Here is a 20,529-nt window from a genome sequence, read left to right on the forward strand (position 1 = left end):
GGAAGTAATGCTGAGTCTGTGAATAAGGGAGAGGCAGGAGGATGATATGGGCATGTCACTGGCCCAACTTTCCCTGCATGAACCATAAGGGAACCAGTAGCTGCAAAAGACAAGCTATAGTACAGATGAGATGCTGCAACCTGGATCTGCCCAGTGGGCCTGGTGGCACTAAGGGGTTCCCTTCCTGTCCATACCAGGCTTTTGGATAGCATGGCTTATGCCATGGATCAATTTACTGAGGGAGATGGTAAGGCACAGGGCCACAGGTACACGTCAACACTAGGGCAAAGTAGAAGAGAAAAATGTGTGAACAATTTTAATCTGATGGGCTACCTACCTTCTTAGGAATGGAAGTCAAGTTTTTTCCTGTTGCCATGGTCATGATGGAGCTGTGGGGAGGCTTGCCCAGGAGTGAGACACTGGAGAAAGGGAAGTTAGTCTCATTAACAAGTTCAGGCACCAGAACTATTGCTTTTTTTGTCTAATGTTTGAACCCAAATAACCTCCTCAGACTGCTTGGAGCATTGGCATTTATCTGGCCACTGCCTTAGCAAGTGCTGTGAAAGGTGTCATTCATTACAGATGCAGACAGGTAGAGAGGTGACCCCCAAATGTATGATGGGGAAAAACCCACCCATGGTACCTTGGCCTCTGCCTGACACCCTCGGCTCTCCACCACACTCCAGCCACTGAAACAATATCAGGATTAGGAGATGATTTTTCAGCTGGAGGTTCAAGACACAAACTAACAGCAGGTCTCAGACAGCAGGCAGGGCTAACACAGCAGTACACAAATGCCCCTATCTGTTACCAAGCACCCTGTCAAAGCAGGTGCTTGGAATAATCCTTGCAGCCTTCTTAGCATGCTGTGGGTGATGTCAGCTTTCTTTTAACATGAATGCAGTGAGGCTGGGGGACTGGTCTCTACATCCTGTGGGTGGGCAGGAGATTCCACCTGTCTGATAAACTCACCTGAGCAGTGGGTAGCAGAAACAGGAGAGCCACACGATGTCTGTGGTACTAAGGATGGGGGGCAGCTGCACCAGGCAGGAGAGGAACTGGACAGGAACAATCCAGAGTGAAGAGCATGAGCAGTGCTAGGACAGTCTTGTTACCCAAAATGCCACCATTCTCCCCAAAAACACTGGGATGAGCTGGTAACTAGGCTGCCACTGCACAGCCCCTCCACATGCTCCAGGTTGCTGGGGCAGGTGCTGCAGGGGATGTTTTTCTCCAGGGGAAAAAGGGGTTGAAAAGAAACCTCTGTAGGAGGGTCAGGGAGAACAGGCAATGCAGGCTGAGATCACATAGTCTCCATCTGTAACTTCCCCAAATATGCTGTGTACACCTGACTGAAGGCCACCTTCCTCTCCCACAAGGTTGCCCCACTGCAGCCACCCATATCCATGCCAGCACTCCTGTCCTCGGAGCTAAATGCTGTCCCCAGTCAGGCCAGGACTCACCTGAATGACAACTAAGGTCAGCTGGCACTGCAGCAGGAAGAGGAAACACTTGCGGATCCCGTATGTTGCATGCCTGGCCTGGAAGGAAGCACAAGCCCTCAGAGCCCTCGCTGTGATGGGAGCAGTTATCAGCCAAGAGCAATTATTGGCAGGCAGGGGCAGAACATGGGGCCTGCAGGGGAAGTGGGAGGGAAGAGGATCTGGACACATTGTAAGCAAAAGGGGAAGGTCTCTTGCCTAGATGTAGACAGGAAAGGCAGAATTTAGCCAAGGGGTGAGTTTGTTTAAACCTCCTGGCTTTTCTTGGGTAATACTTCTCCCTAGTTCTGCCTTGTTGTCTGGCCAGGGATCTCTGCAAGCTTATACTTTATCCAGTTGAACAATATTCATGTTCTGTTGCCACAAAGCACCATTCCCAAGCCATCCCCAACACCTTGGACTGGTAGGGCCAGGCAGGAAGAGTATCTCTGTGCTTCCTGAACAAAGGACAGGAGACATGAGCAGAGCTAATGCTGGCAGCTTACTGGGGTAACTCAACAAGAATGCTCACATGAGCTCCTGGCTCTGCTGTTCACGAGCTGCAGGCAGAGGGGGAAGTACCAGAAAGGAGACATGCCTGGCTTACCTGCTCTATGAGCCTGATGATGCTGGTGCTCTCTTCTTGGCGGAAGGACATGGAGCAAGGCAAGCTGTTGAGTTGCCCTGAGAGCTGCAGCGGGGTGAGCTCATCAGAGATGTGAGTCATGGTGGTGCTGGTGGCATAGCCAAAAGTCTCCCAGGAGCAGCGAGATGGGTAAAGAGGGTCCAGTGCTATACTGTAAGGACAACACAGGAGCATTAACAGAAGTCCTCAACTATGTTTCACTGCAGTCCAGCTTTTAAAGTTGTGCTGTGTCATGTCACCTCTATCTACTTTGCTGGTAGACAAGTCCTGAGCTGTGACATGAATTTAGGATCATTCTCCCCAGACTTTGTTATTCCCAGAGAAATAATGAACGTATTTGGGTTTGTGGCTCAAGATCAACAAATTGTCTGATCTAGAGGGACACTTCTACTCTTTCCTCCCATGAGAAGCATCTGTAATGTCAGTTGGTGCACAATAGTTCAACATGCAAGAGTAACATCTTCTTTTCAAAGACGGAGAGAAGTATCTCTGTGTCAAGGGATCTAAGTAGTCATCCCATCCCATAACACCCAAATCTCCCTTATGGAGATAAATGCAGCTAATAATGAACAGAGCAATTGTGAGTATCCCCCTGCACAAACCACAGGTCTGGTGTGACCTGTGGCTGGGCATTCCCTAAGCTCAAGGCAAAGGGAAGATTCTGGATCCTGCCCCACCTGATATCACTTTGCAGGAAGAGGCAGCTGTTCCGCAGGTTGGCAGAGCTTCCCAGACAGCAAGTCACCTCCCCATACTCCTGCATGATCTTGATCATCTCACACATGGCTGCAAAGGGACAGGAGGAGAAACACAGCGTGTTATCTCACTATGCACACAAAGATGCAGTGTTTCACACACCCTTTCCAGTCTGGTCATATATAGTGAGATCCAAAGTACACAATTAGATAGCTAATTAATTGTAGTCCAAGTGCCCTGTATACCTGTGTCCTGCAGGAACTGAGCTGTGATTCACAGAACTGTGGCCCAGAGATTTGTATCTCTAGCACATCTTTCAGACCAGAGCTGTAGGTATAGCCTGGGTATATAATACAGATGGCTTCAGCATCAAATAGTCGTTAGAAAATAGCAGAAATTAAATAAACCTAAATAATTCAAATGTAACATAAATACACTGTTTTAAATTCTACTCAGCAGCACATCTCTACTGTTCCAAGTCCAAAGGAACAGACTGAATATAATAAACCACTCTAAAAGCAGTGCCACACTTAGCCATTCTCAGAGCCAGCCCCTGTTTCTGCACTCCCACCACTGCCTCTAGCCTTCATCAATCTTTTTATCAACACCCTCCTGGGGCCTCTAAATCAAAGCTGCTGTTTGATCCAATTCTTCTTTTGTAGCTCTGTGAGTATATGAATTTTCTAGAATGCTCCAGGCCAAAAAAAAAAACAACAAACCCACCCTCTGCAGATTCCTGTATAAACAACTTATCTAAGTGACTGCAGCACCCAGATCTGCAGCATCAGTGAGGGGTTGGATGAAGCTGGGAGCTGCCACTTCTGCCAAAAAGAGAGAGGAAATCTCCTGGGCACTGACTGCTTCAGCAGGCTGGGCTATAACTGGTTCCCACTGTAAACTGTGCCCAGAGGTACATAAAATGCCAAATCCTAATGATGCTTAGCACTTTGACTGTAGGTTGGACAGGTATTAGCCAGCTGAGCACTCAGCCCTTGTCCTTTCTGGTCTCTGCAATCAAAAATTCTGCAAAGCAGCAGAAGGTGTTAACAACTGCCAGAGGAAAATCCTTCTGGGAAGTGATTTCTGAGTTATATAAGGCAGTGAGGGTTGTGAGCAGAGATCAAAGTCTCCTAGCACACTGATAATGCTTATTTAATCAAAGGCAGTAGCATTTTGGATGTTTGCTTTTGTGTCTCTTACGAATGCAAATTGAAAGGAGTGGTTCTTAGCCCAATTCTGTAGCTAGGCAACAGCTGCATTAAAATGAAGTTAACACCTGGCTTCCCACAGGTAGCAACAGAGGGTTATTAATGTCAAAATCCCCTTCTAGATTTCTGGACTGTATGCCCTTCCCTTCACCCATGTGCACACCCAGATGAGCCAGAGCAGATGGATGGGGAAGGTATTAATGGGCAGCAGTAGGACAGACCCAGGCTCCGTGCCACTTACTCTCTGGGGTGCAATCTGTGAAGAGAGGCACCAGCAAAGGCACATTGTCTATGTTCTGCAGGTGAGGTCTCACCTGGTGGATCCCCCGTGGGAGTTTGGCCTGAAAAAGAGAACGAAGAGACTGAGCAGGGGAGTGTGTGTGTGAGGGAGAGGCATTTCAGAGGGAACTGCTGAAATGAGAATTATGATTCCCAGAATTACACAGCTCCAAGATCAGATACAAAGTGCTGTCCCTGCAGACAGAAACTGGCTTTCCCAAGCCACTGTAAAACATCTTCTGTTAAAGTTCCACACTAACATGCCAAGCTGTCTGTGTTTGGCCTCAGGGTTAGTAAGATCAGCAAGATAAACCTGTGCTCAAGAATTTCTAAGGACTTTTTACCCACGTGGAGAAACTAGTCAGAGACTATGTGCTGTCTCCCAGCAACTAGATCCATTTCAATTGCAGCCACATCAACACACAGCAAGGGAAGGGCTCTTGCTTTCTAAAACCAAGCCTAATAGACTTTTTTTTTTAAATCTGCATCTATTTCTGATATTCCTGTAACCTCTGCTGAGCATGTCTGAGTTCTTTATGAGGCAGGAAGAGCTTGTCCCAAACTTCCCAGGGTCTAGATACCAAGCTGGAAGAGGATGGGGGAAATCAGGAGTCTCAGTGCAAACAAGTCAATCAATCTGCTTCTAAGGGGAATTCCCTCTGGGAGTAATAAGGTGATACTGCTGACCATGACAACAGCACAAGGTGTGTAAAGAAAGAGAGCCTCACCCTGTTACAGTCCTCCAGGAAGCTGGGGATATCGCTGTCTGTTGGCTGAAAGCTGATGAGATCCGAGTGCCCTTCCTCTTCCATCAGCAGAAGCCCCTCCACATCATCTCGAGAAACTGAAGCAGAGAGAAGCAGCATAAACAATAAGCACAAACCTGCCTCTGCCACCCCTGTGACACCCACATGGTATATTCACGTGGCACTGCAGAAGCCAGGAAACATGAGGCCTGATTTTCTAGGTTAGCAACACTTAGATCCCACTCAGTCATCTAAAATGCAGTGTTTTTAGATGACTAATCTGCTCAGAGGTAGATATGTGAGATATCTTTTAAGACAGGATAGTTTATCTGTTCTGCTCCCTTTCTTCTTCTAGGAGAAGAAGAAGAGTAAAGAAATCCCACCTGAAGTAAGAAAAGAGAGCAATGCACAGGTAAGAGACCCTCAGTGGCTTGACCAGGGCCACAGCAAGAACTAAAAGCACTAATGAGCAGTTGTAAAATCATGGCAGTTGGTTCACAGAAGGATGTTTGTTTCTAACAACTGTGGTACTGACTGGGTAGAAAGGCTACAAAAGTAGGGCTCTCTCTCACACGTGCACATACACACACACCTCAGGCCCATCCAGTTTTGTGCTCAAAGCTCTGAAGGATCAGGTATCTGGTGAGGACACAGGAACTTATGAATGGGTTTAAAAGAACCATCCAGGAAACACATGGCATTCAAAGTGGCTTTGGCGCAGTTCTCACCCTGATGTAGGTCATCGTGCAGAGAGCCAGCATGGCTGGGGCTAGAGGGAGGGATCTCTGAGCCAGGCACATCACCATTAGGCGTTAAAGATATGTGGCAATTCCAGCCAGTCTCAAGACCCATTTTCTCAGCAAACACCTGCAGGTGAACAGACAGAGGATTTTAGTATAGCTGTCCAGGCCAGAGTCTTGCAGACCAAAGCCATATTGCAGCATTCAGCATCCTTCTGGACCCATTAGCTACCTGAATCAGATTAACCTTAGATTGCACTGGAGCTAAACTCTCCAGCCAGACAACAAGGGGACATGCAAGTTCAAGGAGTTCAACAAAGACAGCTTACCTTGCTTTTGAGCTCATCTTCCAGGGAGAAGTAGACAAAACGAATGCAGGCATTGACTAATCCATCAATGAGGCGAACAATGTCAAGACGGGCCTGATACTGAGATGAGACCATTCCCATGAAGATCTGTCCGCTCAGAGCCTGGATACAATCTTCCTTCTCCATCACTTCCCCAATCCCTTCTTCAGACAGGAAAACAACACACGATCACATTGAGACACAAGAGGCCACATGTGCAATCAGACAAAGTACTCGTGGTGGGAGAGGCCACCGAGGTGACACCCAAGGGCACAGCACCCAGATACACACATACAGGAGGAATAATGAAGAGAGATCCATTTGTCCCAGCATGCCCAATCACAGAAGTGGTTTCCCCACGTATGCAACGAAGAATATGAGCATGAAACAGCAAGCAAGGAAAGGAAAAAGATAAAAAAAGAAGACAGGGATCAGTCACAAGGAACTGTGGCAGAAAGGTCAAGGATATATGCTGCATAATGTTCACATGTGCATTTTAAACACATCATACTGTGCTTACAACAGCATGACAAGTCTAGCTGAGGCAGAGTGGCATCAAAGTACGAGGGGCTGATGCAAAGTGACTGTATAATGTTCCCTCCAGCGACACTGCAGACATTCCCAAAGAGCCTGCAAAGGCTTTTTGATGGGATTCCTTCACCATCACCAGATCAGCCTGTGATGAATGGGAGCTGGATGCAACATGAGGAACAAAATAATAAAACACTTCCCACGGTTGTAAAGCTTGCCACAGGTGGGACTGAAAAGTGTTTTGCAAACACTCAGTCACCACTGCCTCCCAGCTCCTGGAAACCCCATTATTCACGTTTTACAGAATGGGAGACTGAGGCAGAAGGAGATGAAGACTGGTTTTCCAAAAGAGCCTCCTGGAGTTATGCAATGTTATGTGCTTATTTCTCAGTTTCCATTGCTGTGCTGGAGGAGATGTACAATTCATCTAGTGGAAATCAGTTCCTTCAGCACAGAAACAGAATCCATCAAGGGAGAACAGTCGCATACCACCATACATTTAACTCCCTGCAAAACCCAACATATGTGATTTCCATAAAATGAAACAAATAGCAAACCAAGTATCAAAATACCCAGAAGTCTTGACTCTCAGTTGTCTGCTTTAAGAAACAGACCTCCTGCAAGTAGAGTAATTTCTTTGCAAGCTTCAGTAACTTAACTGGAAACATACCTGCCAGCTGCTACATCATTACTTCCTCTGGCAATGCATCTACTTCAGAAACCCTTAGTTCTCAATTTCCATCTGCTACTCTGAATAACAATGTTCTTACAGCTCTAGACTGATGAGAAAGCAAGCACCTGGCCCAGTAGCAGACTTTATTATAGACAGCACAGAAGACACGTACCATCTGAGCTCCAGCTATTCCTCCGACTGCTCTGTTTGATGGGGGTTGTCCCGGGGAGATCACAGCATGTGAAGACAGCACTTTGCCCAGGGACCTGCACCAGTTCTATGCACTTGCCATTGAGCTGGGAGGACAAGGCACAATGCATTGGCTTGTAGGCAAAGGCAGAACAGTATCCTGAGAGGCAGGCTCGCTGATAGAAATCTAACACCTTCTTCCTATGTGTGAGAGACAAAAACCAGACAATGTTAGCAGAAATGTGCTGCGTTTCTGGCACCACACAGTGGAGTTCAATGTAGAAACCACCAGTTGGGTATTTGGAAAAAATGTATCCCATGAGGAGTGGTCAGAGACTCTGAAAAAGCCTTTCCTTACTGTTCCTGCAGGCACTACAGGGCAACAAAACCACACATTCAAGCAGGGGCAGTGATGAACGTTTCTGTTTGCTTATTAGACAGATTGATGAGTATGAACACAGTACTCTCTGAATACACTTATTAATAGAATATGTTCTATATGGCTGCCAGATGACTCCAAGGAAGTTCACTGCATGACAGCAGAAGCTCAATTCATCAGAGAGAATTTATCTGTAAGGAGATAAACACCAAGGAAGGAACTGACACCTGACAATATTATCTATGTTAGAGATAGTTACAGTAACAGACTTTCCTCCTACCCCTTTTAGAGTTTGGGTCCCAGGAGCTGTATGTGAAGTCTCCATTTAGTCAATATGCAGTCAGTGGAATAGTGTAAAGTTCCTTCTCTATGTTGAACTCACAAAGGTAACAAATTAAGACTATACATGGGATTTTTCATTGCTTTCTAAGATGATAAATATTCCAAAAAGGACTAGTAAGAGTTTTTCTTACATCTGAGGATAAGCAGACTTGGAACAATACGCTGCTAGTCAATGAAACTAAACATTACTGGTTTGCTCTGCTAGTGGGCACAGAAATTGAGCCTATAGATGAAAATGCAACAGACACTGTCAGGCATTGCAGGAGGACTAAAAGGGTGTGATGCATTGTAGTGATACATTGTAGTGTAATTCAACAGCAGGTAGAATTGATCACTTTGCATTTCATGTAAGACAAGGCATTTGTTTTTAACAACAAAAAAAATTCTCTGCCACTAGCATTATAAATCACAGTCTTACTACATAGTACAGCCAGAGTCCACTTCTAGGAGGCCAGTGTATTAACAGATACTGTAAGAACTGGCTTAGTCTTACAGTCCAACAGATTGCTTGTTGCTACCTAATCTCTTACATGGCTATAATTTTAACAATTAATTATAAGCAGAGTCGGCTCATGTTCATAACCCATGTGAAGCTTCTATTAAATAGTTTAACAAGCATCAGTAAAGGGAATTTTAACAGAGTGACTGGATTCCCTCTGCAATTTATCTGCAGCTCCTGAATGCACCAAATGACAACGCTGCCCACCTGTCAGAGCCAGAGAGGGGGTAGATATCAGTACCGTCCCAAAAGTCTGTGCAGGCCTCGAGGATGATGTCAGCTGTCCCATGAGAAAACATCTGCTCAGTGCCTGAAGTGTAGGAGAACAATAAGTCAGCATCACACATACAGGCTCCCAGGAAAGGGATATCATTCCAACTGCTCCCTAATTTGTTAAAAGCGAGTGTTCCCACAAACTGCCTTCATGCACTCCAGATATTCCCTTTCCTCTGTTGAAAGTCTTCGGTCTCCATCAAGAAATTATTCAAGACTGGATGATATGTATTCAGCTGCTCTTTGTCGAACAGTGAGTTCAAACAAGGCTAGAATAAAATGCGAGCCACATAGTCAGTTCCTGTTCTCCCCTTACACCGTGTAACAGTCCTGCTCTTACAAAAGGTGGGATAATATCTTACTCCAGTATCCAACAGAGCAGAAGAAAAGATATTCCTGTGTGCCTCTTCTCATGAGAGTACAAGCACCAGTGATGAGCCTATAGGGATCAAATTCTGCCTATACAGGAAAGTGCATTCCATTTTAGGCCAGGTGTTGATCTAAAGGGTATGAGCTATCCTTGAATATCTTCCATTCAAGCAGCAGAAGATAGTGTGACCCATTAGATAGCAGCCTGTTTCACAAAGGGTCCTGAAAATGTGTTAAATCAGGATGGGTCAAAAGTTCAACATAACAGACTCTAAAAAAGTAACTCATGTTCTGATCAGGGAAGAACTGAAAATCAATGGACACCACAGCTTGTCTTCTTTTTTTCTTCCACTACTTTTACTCTTTAATACAGACTTAAAAATCTTTCATTCCCTCTTGTAGACAGGGGTGTTAAAAAGTGTTTCCCAAAGGTGTATGATGACACTTTTCTGATGCAGGTCCCAGGAACAGGACACAAGTTAAAGGATGTGGGGCTGCCTCCCCCTCCACACTTCCAGCTCCTTTTCACGAGCACTGGTCCATTAACATTGCAGGCACGTAGACTTCTCTGTCTAGGTTCCCTCCTCCAGCTGCTCTGTGACTTTGCCCCCAACAGCTTCAAAGCTGATCTAATGAAAAAAACATCCCTGCCAAGAAAAATGAGCCCAAAGGCTTCTTGCAGGCATTGTTGCTGACTGCAAACGCTCACACTAGCTGGTGAAAACAAAAGCCAAGAATATCCACTCGCACAAACGAGGCAGGGACCTTCAGGAACACCAGAGGATTTTCCAAAACATAGCAGCTCTCTGCTTTCTGCTATAAATAGTCATCACATGCCAAGTTTATCAGCATAACAAACCTCCAAGACTAAGAGAAGCTGTGTGTGAAAGAAGGAGCCTGTTTCAGGGACACAAAGGAGTACTTGTGCAGAACTCTGGTTAATTTTATTGTATAAACACCTAATTCCTTCCCACCTTGCTCCTTTGGTCAGATAATCCTTGCTAGGAAAGAGGGAACAAGAGATGTTTATTGATTCATGCAAAATGGACCAAGAGCTTGCAGATGACCACACACACACACACCCCCCCCTCTACATTCATGCCTGACAGCAATTGCAATCCATTTCCCATTCAGTCTCATCAGCATCCCACACAACGATCCTTCTAAGGGGTAAATGACAGTGACAGCATGCACTACAAACTGGAAGGAGTTCATTCAGCTGTCGTTGCCAGTAAAGTGAGCTGAGCCTCTTCCCTTCCTAAATCATGAACTTGAAGGCCAGGTTTTCTCTGGCACAAGGGAAAAAAACTAAAGAGTAGGACAGGGAGTATGACTAGCCATTCATTAATGCTGGGACTCGTTAGGAAGAACCAAGCCACTAGAGCTGAACCAGTGAGACAGAGCAAAAGGAACTGAAGAATGCAGCTATAGCAAGGGAAGACAGAGGTGGTATCAAGCCATTTTACTCCACTGAAGATGCCAGTGAGCTCCTCACTTCTATGTGGTTACTATGGGTTTGGGATGAACAATGCCAGACAGTGAGACATATTTCAATGGAATAGCAAGATAAGTTACCTCCTATTTCTACTACAGCTGTAGAATTTATTATGTTTATTCTAATTTATTATTAGAATTTATTATTTGACTTTAGCATGTCATGGGAGTGGCTGGATTCAAAGATTTTTTCACAAATAATGTATCAAGAGACGTTAGTTATGATCATCTGGTCTGACTCTTCTGCATGAACAGAGTGATTTGATTTCACTCAATATTATCTGCATAATCCATTATTTTTGGTTGTACACATTTTAGAAAGTTGCAAGGGACAAGACTATCATGTGAGAGATGTTCCAGTGGTTAAATAACCCCCTGGCAAAATTCCTCTTAGAATTTACTCTAGACAGCACAATCCAGGTCACATACGTAGTCGTCTGAGCTCTAGTCTCTAAACTAAATGGTTTAAAAATGAGGATAAGGAGTTGAAATGAGGGAACATTAAAAAAAAAAAAGAATCTCAACATCAGAAAAATTCTTGCTCACAAAGGCAAGATAGCAGCAATCAGGACAAATGAAAAAGCTCCTCCTCAGATTAAGATATAAATTTAAGAATTGGGCAAGAGAAGAGAATTTACCTGGTAAATCTCTGGCCAGCATAATAATCATATTTCAGATTCAATATTGAACATATGTCAACTCTAAAGAGACAAGTTCAGTCAGTTTAAGGTATTATGAAGAGACTAAGAGCTCTCACAGACAAGCTGTTAAATCTTGCTGAGGTGCTTTAAGACCTCACAGTGTCCAGCTGTACATCCTTTCCATCCCAGCCCATTCCTATTAGAACAGGAAGAAGCATAAGGAGTGGGAAGGTCAGCATGGCTTCAGGTGTTGAACTCATGGTCACCATGTGTTTGAACAGAATTGCTGTGATTTCTTATGAGTATGCAATATAGAAATGGAGTCTGCAATATAGTACACTAGAAAACTCCTTAAGATAACGATTTATGGTTTGGGTTCTCAGAAGGATGAGCATCACTAGCTAAAACCCTGAGTAATATTCAACCCCGTGCAGTATCAGTTTCACTAACATAATGAATTCTGTTTAAAACCCAATAAAACCCCCACCTTGCTCTGCACTGCCTTTTGCTCCCAGAAATAAGTTTACTGTGTGCTGTCTTAGGATAATTTAAAAAAAAATGTTTATGATTCTGGGGTGAGCCAGAGCTGGTAAGAATTCCCCATTCCCTCACTATGCCATAGCACTGATCACTACGGTTTGTTGAGCATATCTGTACTGGTCATAGGTAGAGCAAAGCTGTCAACCCACAGGGACTCCAGAATGTTCCAGTCTGACATTTTCTAGACTTTATGGAAAAGATCCTCCCATCTCAAGTGGATGCCCAAAGAAAAGGGCAGCCTTACTGGTAGTAGTGTCCTTCACAAACAGGTTAATCATGTGGCTCAGGGGTGGTCTTCTCTTGGTGATGGATGAAAGCTTCCCCAGGATTGTTTCCTTAACCATCTCATCGCTTGGCAAGCGGTACAAGGCCAAATAGTTCTCCTGCTTGAAAAGATCTTTAGCACCTGGTGTGAAACCTGAAATGTGAACGTAAGGAGGAGAAAAATTAGGCTCTAATCAAAGCAACAGAAAGGTCCTCTCTTCTGCTTCTGTGACAGTTTGCCTGCATTCATTCTGACATCTCTCCAGCAATGGGTAGGTGAGCTGTGCTTACTGTGCATCTACACCAAGATGGCTCAAGATCTATGATGAAAAACATTCAGAAGGACTAGATGTTATTACTAATGACAGCTTTCATGCTTCTGGTTCATTGAAGAGAGGAACTGTGACATTGAAGGACAGGTACAGAAGTGAGTTCAAGACCTTCCAGATTTTAATCCTAGTGTTACCTCTAACCTCTTATCTCCTGTGGTTTTCCCATCTATAAAATGGGCTGAGGTACCTCACATCATTTATACCCAATGTCCTGGTAAAGCATTCCTGTAAAGACAGGGCAGCCTTCTGTCCATTAGCAGGTATTCTTTGTCTCCTGATGAGACTGGCAGACTTGAACCGGAATACCAAGCCTCACCAGGGCTAGCTGGAAATACCCTTCATTATACTTGTTCCTTGGATAGGGTCTACAGTGTCAGAACTTGCCAAAAGCAATCTTTTTAATAGACTCTTTTGGCAACCAAACAACAGAGTCACCTCTGTATTTCCACCTTCTCAGCAACCAGGACTGGGGAAATATTTTTCTTGTGCTCTCTAAGGATTAAGTGTCTATTGACAGCTCTGATTTCTCTGTGTCTGCTCATCCCATTTCTCCTTACCTATTAGCCTGGCAAGCTCACAGAGGCCCCAGGGCACGTGGACAGGCAGCACGGCGTTGTGAGTTTCCTGGAGGGCAATGTTGCAGAGGTGGTCAGAGAAGCGGCATAGATGCTCTGTCACGCCGGCGTTGCAGAGATTGAGCAGCACATTCAGGCCCAGAGGTTTGAGGGAATTCAAGTGCATCTGCCAGTTAGAGTCATCAAACTGGATGCAGGAGGGGTTCTGCTGGTCTTGGGACAGGCTAAGCATCTCAAGGTGGTAGTCACAAACAAAGTCTTCAGCCTCACAAGCCAACACCTCACTGTCACCAACAACCTGGTCCAACAGACAGGAAAATTCTAGTTGGTTACAAGGAATAAAACTTGAGCCCAGAATCCTGCAGGGAATTCCCAATTAAATTCCAAAAAGGGGAGACTCTAAGAGTTTCAGTCTGTCTTATAGCTCCACAAAAGACTATTTGTGTGCCCCTTCACCCCTTCAGATGTCTTACCTGAGTATGTTCCTCCTCTCCACCCTCCGTGTCCTTGCTAAAACTCACGTTGGACCCAGAGGGATGCTTGCTTCTGCTGTTTGGCTTTCGGTGGGCATGGGCATCAGGAGCCTTTGGAGGGTCACTAGACCAGTTGTTCCTCTCTTGTTCATTAGTCATGTGGACTGTGTCTGCCAGGGGGCCAGAAAGCAAAGCATCTCTTTCATGGGGCTGCAAGAGACCAACCAAATGAACAGTGGTGATTCAGTGGTTGAACACTGCTGCTTTAGGACTCCTGTAGAAGAGGATCTCATCCTCACTGCTATTTCATCTTTTAAGTAAAGAATTATGGCACAGGGCCCCCTTTATAATACCACGTTGTGCATGTCAGTCAAACTATGACTAAAGCCAGCTACTGCATTATGGATTACATATGACTCACCTCATCTTCCATCTCAGGATGGCAGAAGGACCGTGTGGAGAGCTCATCAGTCAGATCTTCATGGCTATCATGAGGTGGTTCCACCTTCCCACTGAAGAACAGAACAGTCTCTGGGCTGGGGTTTGGCCAGGAAAGAATCCCCTGCTTGTCTACACAGCAGAGCACCTAGAACATCCCACAACACCCCCAAGAAAGCATAATCTCAATGAAAACATGTCTCAGTGTTCATGCATAGTTGTAAATATCGCAAGTTTAATAAACACATGGGAGGACAGACAAGTTTCTCCTTTGCCAATCTTCTGTCTTCGGAAACTGCACCTAATAACCCGCCAAGAAATCTGAGAATTCCTTGCTCTAGCAGGATCGATGGGTTGTTTAACAGCAATTTTACCTCAGGATATTGCAAAACTAGGCAGGAAGACCACGGCAAGGAAGCAATTACTGAACCTGTTTCACCAGCTAGTAGCTTATCAGGACTAGAACCAGCTAGTTCTTGAACAGGAGTCAAGAGGGTTGTGGGACCAGAACCAGAGCTGCAAAATACTGACACCCTCTTAGATGCCACAGAGTATCTCTAACCATTGTTTTAGCCTGTAAATATGTTGCTTGGACAAGACAAGACACTTATAAATTTTTCTACAAAGACAAGTGCCTGAAGGGTTTCCAATCCCACCACGGTGAATTGATTGCTAACAGTCTATGCTCAGGGAAGGACGACATGAATGACGCAAATGAAGCATCCACGTAGGGCTCCTCCTTCTGACAACCCAGCAATACTCACAGTGACAGATCCCAGACTATGGAGCAAGCTGGAAGTGAAGCTCAGAGTTGGGGATTTGCCTTTTAAAACACAGAGGAAGTGGCTCCAGATACAGCGTATCATTTCCTGCCGAGGGAAGCAGAGGACATCAGCCAATTAAAGACTCACTCAGTGAAATCCGAGGGGAGAGAAGGAAGAAAGGGAGTATGACAATACCTGCTTTCAGGTTCAACACAGTGATGCACTGTGAGATAACCATCAGTCTTTGTGGGAACCTGTTAACTGATATGGTGCTGATGTTCTCAAGGGAAAGGCGTTTGTCCCCCTTCCAGGGGATGCTAACAGTCTGATTGTTGAATTGAGAATCCACTGAAACCACCTTTGTCTCTCCAAAAATACAGGAAGGAATTCCGAAGAAATTTCATTTGGAGTGAATCAGTTCTTACCTCTCAGTATTTTTTCCTAAATTAACTCTCATTCCCTTGGATTATATAGTTTAAGGATTTAAGCTTACAATCACCATGCTGCAAATTGGGTAAATGGAGTCACTGTGATGAGGTGACTGGGCCAAAGTTATTTACTGAGATAGTGACAATGTTGGAAATAAAGCCAAGGTGCCCTGACTACCCCATCATTACAAATGAATTGTAATCAACATGGTGATAAACTGAAAGAAGGGAATATTTCACAAAATTAAAATGTCAAGTTGGCACCCTTCATCTTCCACACAAAAATGTTTCAGAGGAAGTCTGGATGGCAACAATCAATCCAAGCACCAGAGCTCTATGTTCTTTTCTGTGCACTCCCAAAGCCAGTAAATCCAGGTTTGCATTACAGTGTTATTTTACTGCTTTTTAGCTGTTCTTCTGGAATGCTGTCATTGCAGAGCACTTCCCAAAGCTCCTTAGACCATAAGGGTTAGTACAGCCATAAGCACAAATGCAAAACAATCATGATCTATCACCAGGAAGAAAAAAAAAACCTCTTCTTTAAACCAGTTTCTCACAAGCAAAAATGTTACATAGGTCCAAAAGGAAAGAAGCAGATCTTTTCAACAAGGAAGGTCAGCAAAAATCACTCCTGTTTAACACCTGAAAAAACATCTCAGCTAAATGATGAACTGGCACAGAAAGACAACAAAATATTCAGTAAAGGAAGTGTGTGTGTGTGTGTGTGTGTGTGTGTGTGTGTGCGTGTGTGTGCATCCATGTGCACTCCTCTGTGTGGCTGGGAGCAAGGAGATGTGAATTTTTTTCTTAGAATATCTAGGGATTTTTAATCACTCCTGGAGTCCATCTGCCTCCTTATGGAAAGGGGAATCTTAATGCCAGATTAGACAGAAAAGTGTCTTTCCTCTACCCACCTGTTTAATCTGGATGATGCACTTTATAGAGTGGCCAGATGCAGTTCCTCCCCAAGAAAAAGGTCTTCTGAATGTTTATTTGCCCCAGCTTTGGAAGCACTAGTAATGTTCTTAAGCTTGTTAAGGAGCCTAAGAGACAGGATCAGACTTTTTAAAAGCCTGAACATTCCATGGTCCCCTCTTTACATTTGGTCTTGGTACTGACTGCCATCCCCTCTATTCTTTACTTTTGGTTTGAAGAAGGAGGTTTTTCTGGTACAAGCAAAATACTTCTCTTTGTTCTGACACACACCATAAAAAGTTGCTTTTACTGCTGGAACAGGAGGACTTGAAAGAGATACTTTCTTCGGGACAGAAAAAGTTCATTTCAAACTATTTGCAACATTCAGAAAAGCACAACTGGACTCGGTATCAAAGTCATCTCAATCTCTGGTCAGCAGAGCAGCATTTACAGGGGAAGGTGTAGGGGAAAGACATGCAACCTGCATGCGTAGCAAATTAAAGCAGCAATGAGTGACAAGGAACAACTGACACAAGTAAAAAGGGTCTAGGAACAAGCAGGCGATCAGAGAGGAAGGGAAAGGACATAATGAAGTTCTGCAGTGAAGATGGAAGAAAACAATTCATAATAATAGTACCTGAGAAGATACCATCTCTGTGTAGCTGCTGAGAGTGTCCTCTGAAAACTTAGCAAGCTGCAGCAAGAGAAGAGACCAGTTACTATAATTGTGCTCAGAAATGTGTCATGAGGAACATCCTTCCCTAAATACAGTGTTTTCAGAGAGAAGAAAGCAGGAGTCCAGCTCTGTGGGAATCGCTATACCAAGGCAGACCAATAATTCATCAAAGCAATTAAGTCTTTAACGGACTACATCTTTATCTACTCGTGAAGGACAAAGTGCTCGGTGCTGTACATCACAGAAGAATGCACAGTCATTACCTAAATGTCTACAGAGAAAATAATAGCAATGAGACCCAGACAAGGCTCTTCTGGATGTTTATTTTCAGACAGGAGGAGACAGGACTGACTGATCTGTTTTTAAGCTATATGGGTCAGTTAAAAGAAGGGAGCTAGAAGACTGGTTGTAAAAGTAGGTGCCTGGAACACAATGGACACAGAGGAATGAGGGGATGTGAATGGGATGTGGACAGGAAATTAGAAATTATAGCAGGGCACTACCATGGGGCTCTTGGAATTACACCGAGAAATTTACTAGCTCAAAATCTGTGCATCCAGCACAAAGAAATTCCACAGCAGATGTAATTTTGAAAAAGAGTTGAAGTATATTCATAAATGAATATGGCATTTACATTTGTATGTAAATAAAATGACACTCCAAATAATAAAGCATATATCTGGCACTTTAAAAAGGATCAGTTTAACAAAGCTGAAAAAAGCCAAGATAAATTTGTCAGAAATAACTGAAACTGAGAACTATGAAGGATAATTAGGAACTATTTAACAATATTTTGTTAAAATTTTAAAAAGCAACAATCCCATAGTAAAAATAAAAAGTCCAGTTCTGAGTGGAAGTAAAAATAGAAGTAAAAATTAACATAAAAAGAAAAAGTATTTAATTACTTGTAGGTAATTAAAACCAGTTCACGGCTTGTTGAAGACAGTGAAATTGCAAATGATATTGCAGGCAAGGCAGACGTGTTAAATAAATATTGCTATTCCTTATTCAGTGCTATATCATACCATATGATAACTATGAAATAATTTCCATTCTAACACTAGCTACTGAAAGTAAATATGTTTAAATTAGCAGGTCTGGACAACTTTCTGACTGTTAGTGCTGATTTTGCACAAGGCTTGAAGCATGGATTAAGTCCCAGAGCAATGGAAGAAACTTAATGTGGTGCCAATGCCTAAAAAGGGTGAGGAGAACAAACCAAGTTACCACAGGACCCCAGACAGACTTTGATTTCAGACAGAAGAACAGAGCAGCTAATATGAGACCCAATTAAAAGAAATATAATACAACCAGCACCAAACACCACAAGTCTACAAGTAATAAATCTCATCAAACTATTGTGATATCTAGACCTCTTGGTACTTTGATACAAAATGCTTTACTGGTTTTCTAACAAAAACTAGAGTAATATGGGAGAAATAGGGCCCATATTAAATATATTAGAAATAGACTATCTCCAAATGGAATAGAAACTGAGGAATTATTTGCAATAGGATGTGTTACTAGCTCAAGCAGGGACAAATTCTGGGTATCTTGTTAAGAGCCTGAAAGAAAACTAAAAAAACATCACTGATAGAGACTGTAAACTATACAAAGTTTGGGGTAGGGTCCAATAATAAAGATAACAGACCACTGTCACAGAGCAATAGGGACTGCTTAGTAAATAAGCAAAAACATACGTACCAACAGGCACAAAAGTAAGGTTGCATACTTAGGAGTAAAAATGAAGGTTGGACTTACAGGATGAGGACTCTTAGAGAGAAATAGCTCTGTAGATTATCAGCTGAACAAAGCCTGGCCATTTAAAGCAGTGGCTAAAAGATCTAATATGATCCTTTGTTGCACTAACAAGGGAACATAGAATAGAAAGTCCAAATTATTCTGAAATTTAGCACAATGCAACTGTTACTGGAATATTTTGTGGTTTTTGGAGATTCATAATTCTATAGTGATCGTGGAGCACTGGAGAGAGCTCAGAGGAAAATCAAGAGAAAGATTAGAGGGTTGATAAACATGCTGATAGTGACTCAAGGTGCTTAAACTGTTTACTTAACCAGAGAGATGGTAAAAGGGAATGTGAGTAGCTACAACAGACCAGAAATTTGACTGACGTGCTCTTAAATGTAGGAGACAAAAGATGTAAATGTTCCAAGGCTGGAAATCAGATACTACAAAAATTCCCACTAACATAGAATGCCCATTTTTAGCAGTGAAAGTAAATAATTACTCAAACAACCTATCAAAGGCAGTACAAATGTTTTCAGACCAACATTAAATTCCTTTCTAAAAGGAATGGTGGTGCAGTCTGACTGTAGTAATGCAACTTGAGGCAGGGGCTCATTTGGGGAAGGGCTCTGGTTTGTGTCCTTCAGGATGTCTGACTAGCCAGTCACAAGGGTCACCTATGGCCTTGAAAAACTGGAATCAAACAGCTTGAGCATGATAGAAGGGGGGAGAAGGTGGTGAAGAGTGTCACACAGACCAAGTGATTGGAGAGGAAGAGGGTCTTACCTGCTACATTTTGAATGGAGTAGACAGAAGGAAGGAGTGAAATAGAGAGGTCAAGAGAAGACGGCCCTAGTCAAGGGGGAGAATGACCAAGGCACATCACAATGCTTGTTCTGCAGCAGCAAGGATGGAGAATCATGCTTGAGATGTCAGAGAAAGAGCTGGGTGGACAGAGTGAGTTGCCTAGACAAGAAAAAGGAGAAGACAGGAAAGAACACAAGGAAGGTGCAAGTATGAGTGACAGGGCAAATGGGTATGTTGAGAAGCAGGAAAGCCAAGGAGATCTGGCTTTTACCAGCCAAACAACAAGGTGTGAAGGGAAAAAATCCAAAGACAGAAACCAAGTGATGCTGAGAATGGATGGGAAAGGTTGAACATTGAAAAGAGATAGTAAAGGTGCAAAACACCACATAGGGAGGCAACATGTCCTCCCTTCCAGGACACAGGCAGCTTAGTTATGTAAAAACCTATAGGAAACAGAATAGAAAACACAGATCCAGGGCCACAGAGGCCAAGGAAGGACAAGAAGGAGAGAGAAACTCAGTCCAAGTACGGGCATTAACAGAAGTCAGCACAGAAGACAAACATAGCACAGTGCATCTCACCAACACTGCCACCAGGAGAGAACAAGAGACACCCATCAGCACATCCAGTTCAGGATCACACCCAGCAGACTACCAAACTCCACTCCTCAAATCAGCACAATCACAAGAAATTCCTCTTACTCCCTGACCTACTGCAAAGGCCATGCCTGCAAGCAAAGCCCCGGAGCCTCAGGAAAGGGCTGTTCAGCCCACACATTAAAACAGGAGATTGCAGAGGATCTCATGCATCCCATTCCTTCTCAGTGGCTAAATGTTCCCTAGTTATAGTCACCATAGGGCATTTATCTCCATGTTGACCCCTCTGAGAGATTATTTTTAGCTGATAGAAAGCACATGCTCTGAAGAGATTTATGGAATAACTGGAGCTTCCTATCACCTTGGGATATCTGTAGACAGGTTGAAAAAATTAAAACATTTGTTCAAGAAGAAGCCACACTGTGCTCCAGGGAGAGGGCAT

At 43.7% G+C, this 20,529-nt stretch overlaps 1 protein-coding gene across 1 annotated transcript in view; it reads right to left on the reverse strand.

Annotated features, from left to right (window-relative positions):
• The window catches only part of TMEM94 (transmembrane protein 94), a 36,470-nt gene that overhangs the window by 3,247 nt on the left and 12,694 nt on the right, over positions 1–20,529 (reverse strand). Inside the window, 17 exon segments of the mRNA XM_029083600.1 lie at positions 271–419; positions 973–1,058; positions 1,464–1,541; positions 2,089–2,278; positions 2,805–2,913; positions 4,273–4,372; positions 5,039–5,154; positions 5,785–5,923; positions 6,126–6,307; positions 7,520–7,737; positions 8,964–9,066; positions 12,318–12,491; positions 13,227–13,542; positions 13,718–13,927; positions 14,139–14,303; positions 14,920–15,024; positions 16,900–16,956. Of these exon segments, the coding sequence (XP_028939433.1) occupies positions 271–419; positions 973–1,058; positions 1,464–1,541; positions 2,089–2,278; positions 2,805–2,913; positions 4,273–4,372; positions 5,039–5,154; positions 5,785–5,923; positions 6,126–6,307; positions 7,520–7,737; positions 8,964–9,066; positions 12,318–12,491; positions 13,227–13,542; positions 13,718–13,927; positions 14,139–14,303; positions 14,920–15,024; positions 16,900–16,956 (2,497 nt within the window).

The sequence above is a fragment of the Antrostomus carolinensis genome, unplaced genomic scaffold (assembly GCF_000700745.2).
Source record: "Antrostomus carolinensis isolate BGI_N321 unplaced genomic scaffold, ASM70074v2 scaffold35912, whole genome shotgun sequence".
Lineage (NCBI taxonomy): Eukaryota > Metazoa > Chordata > Aves > Caprimulgiformes > Caprimulgidae > Antrostomus > Antrostomus carolinensis.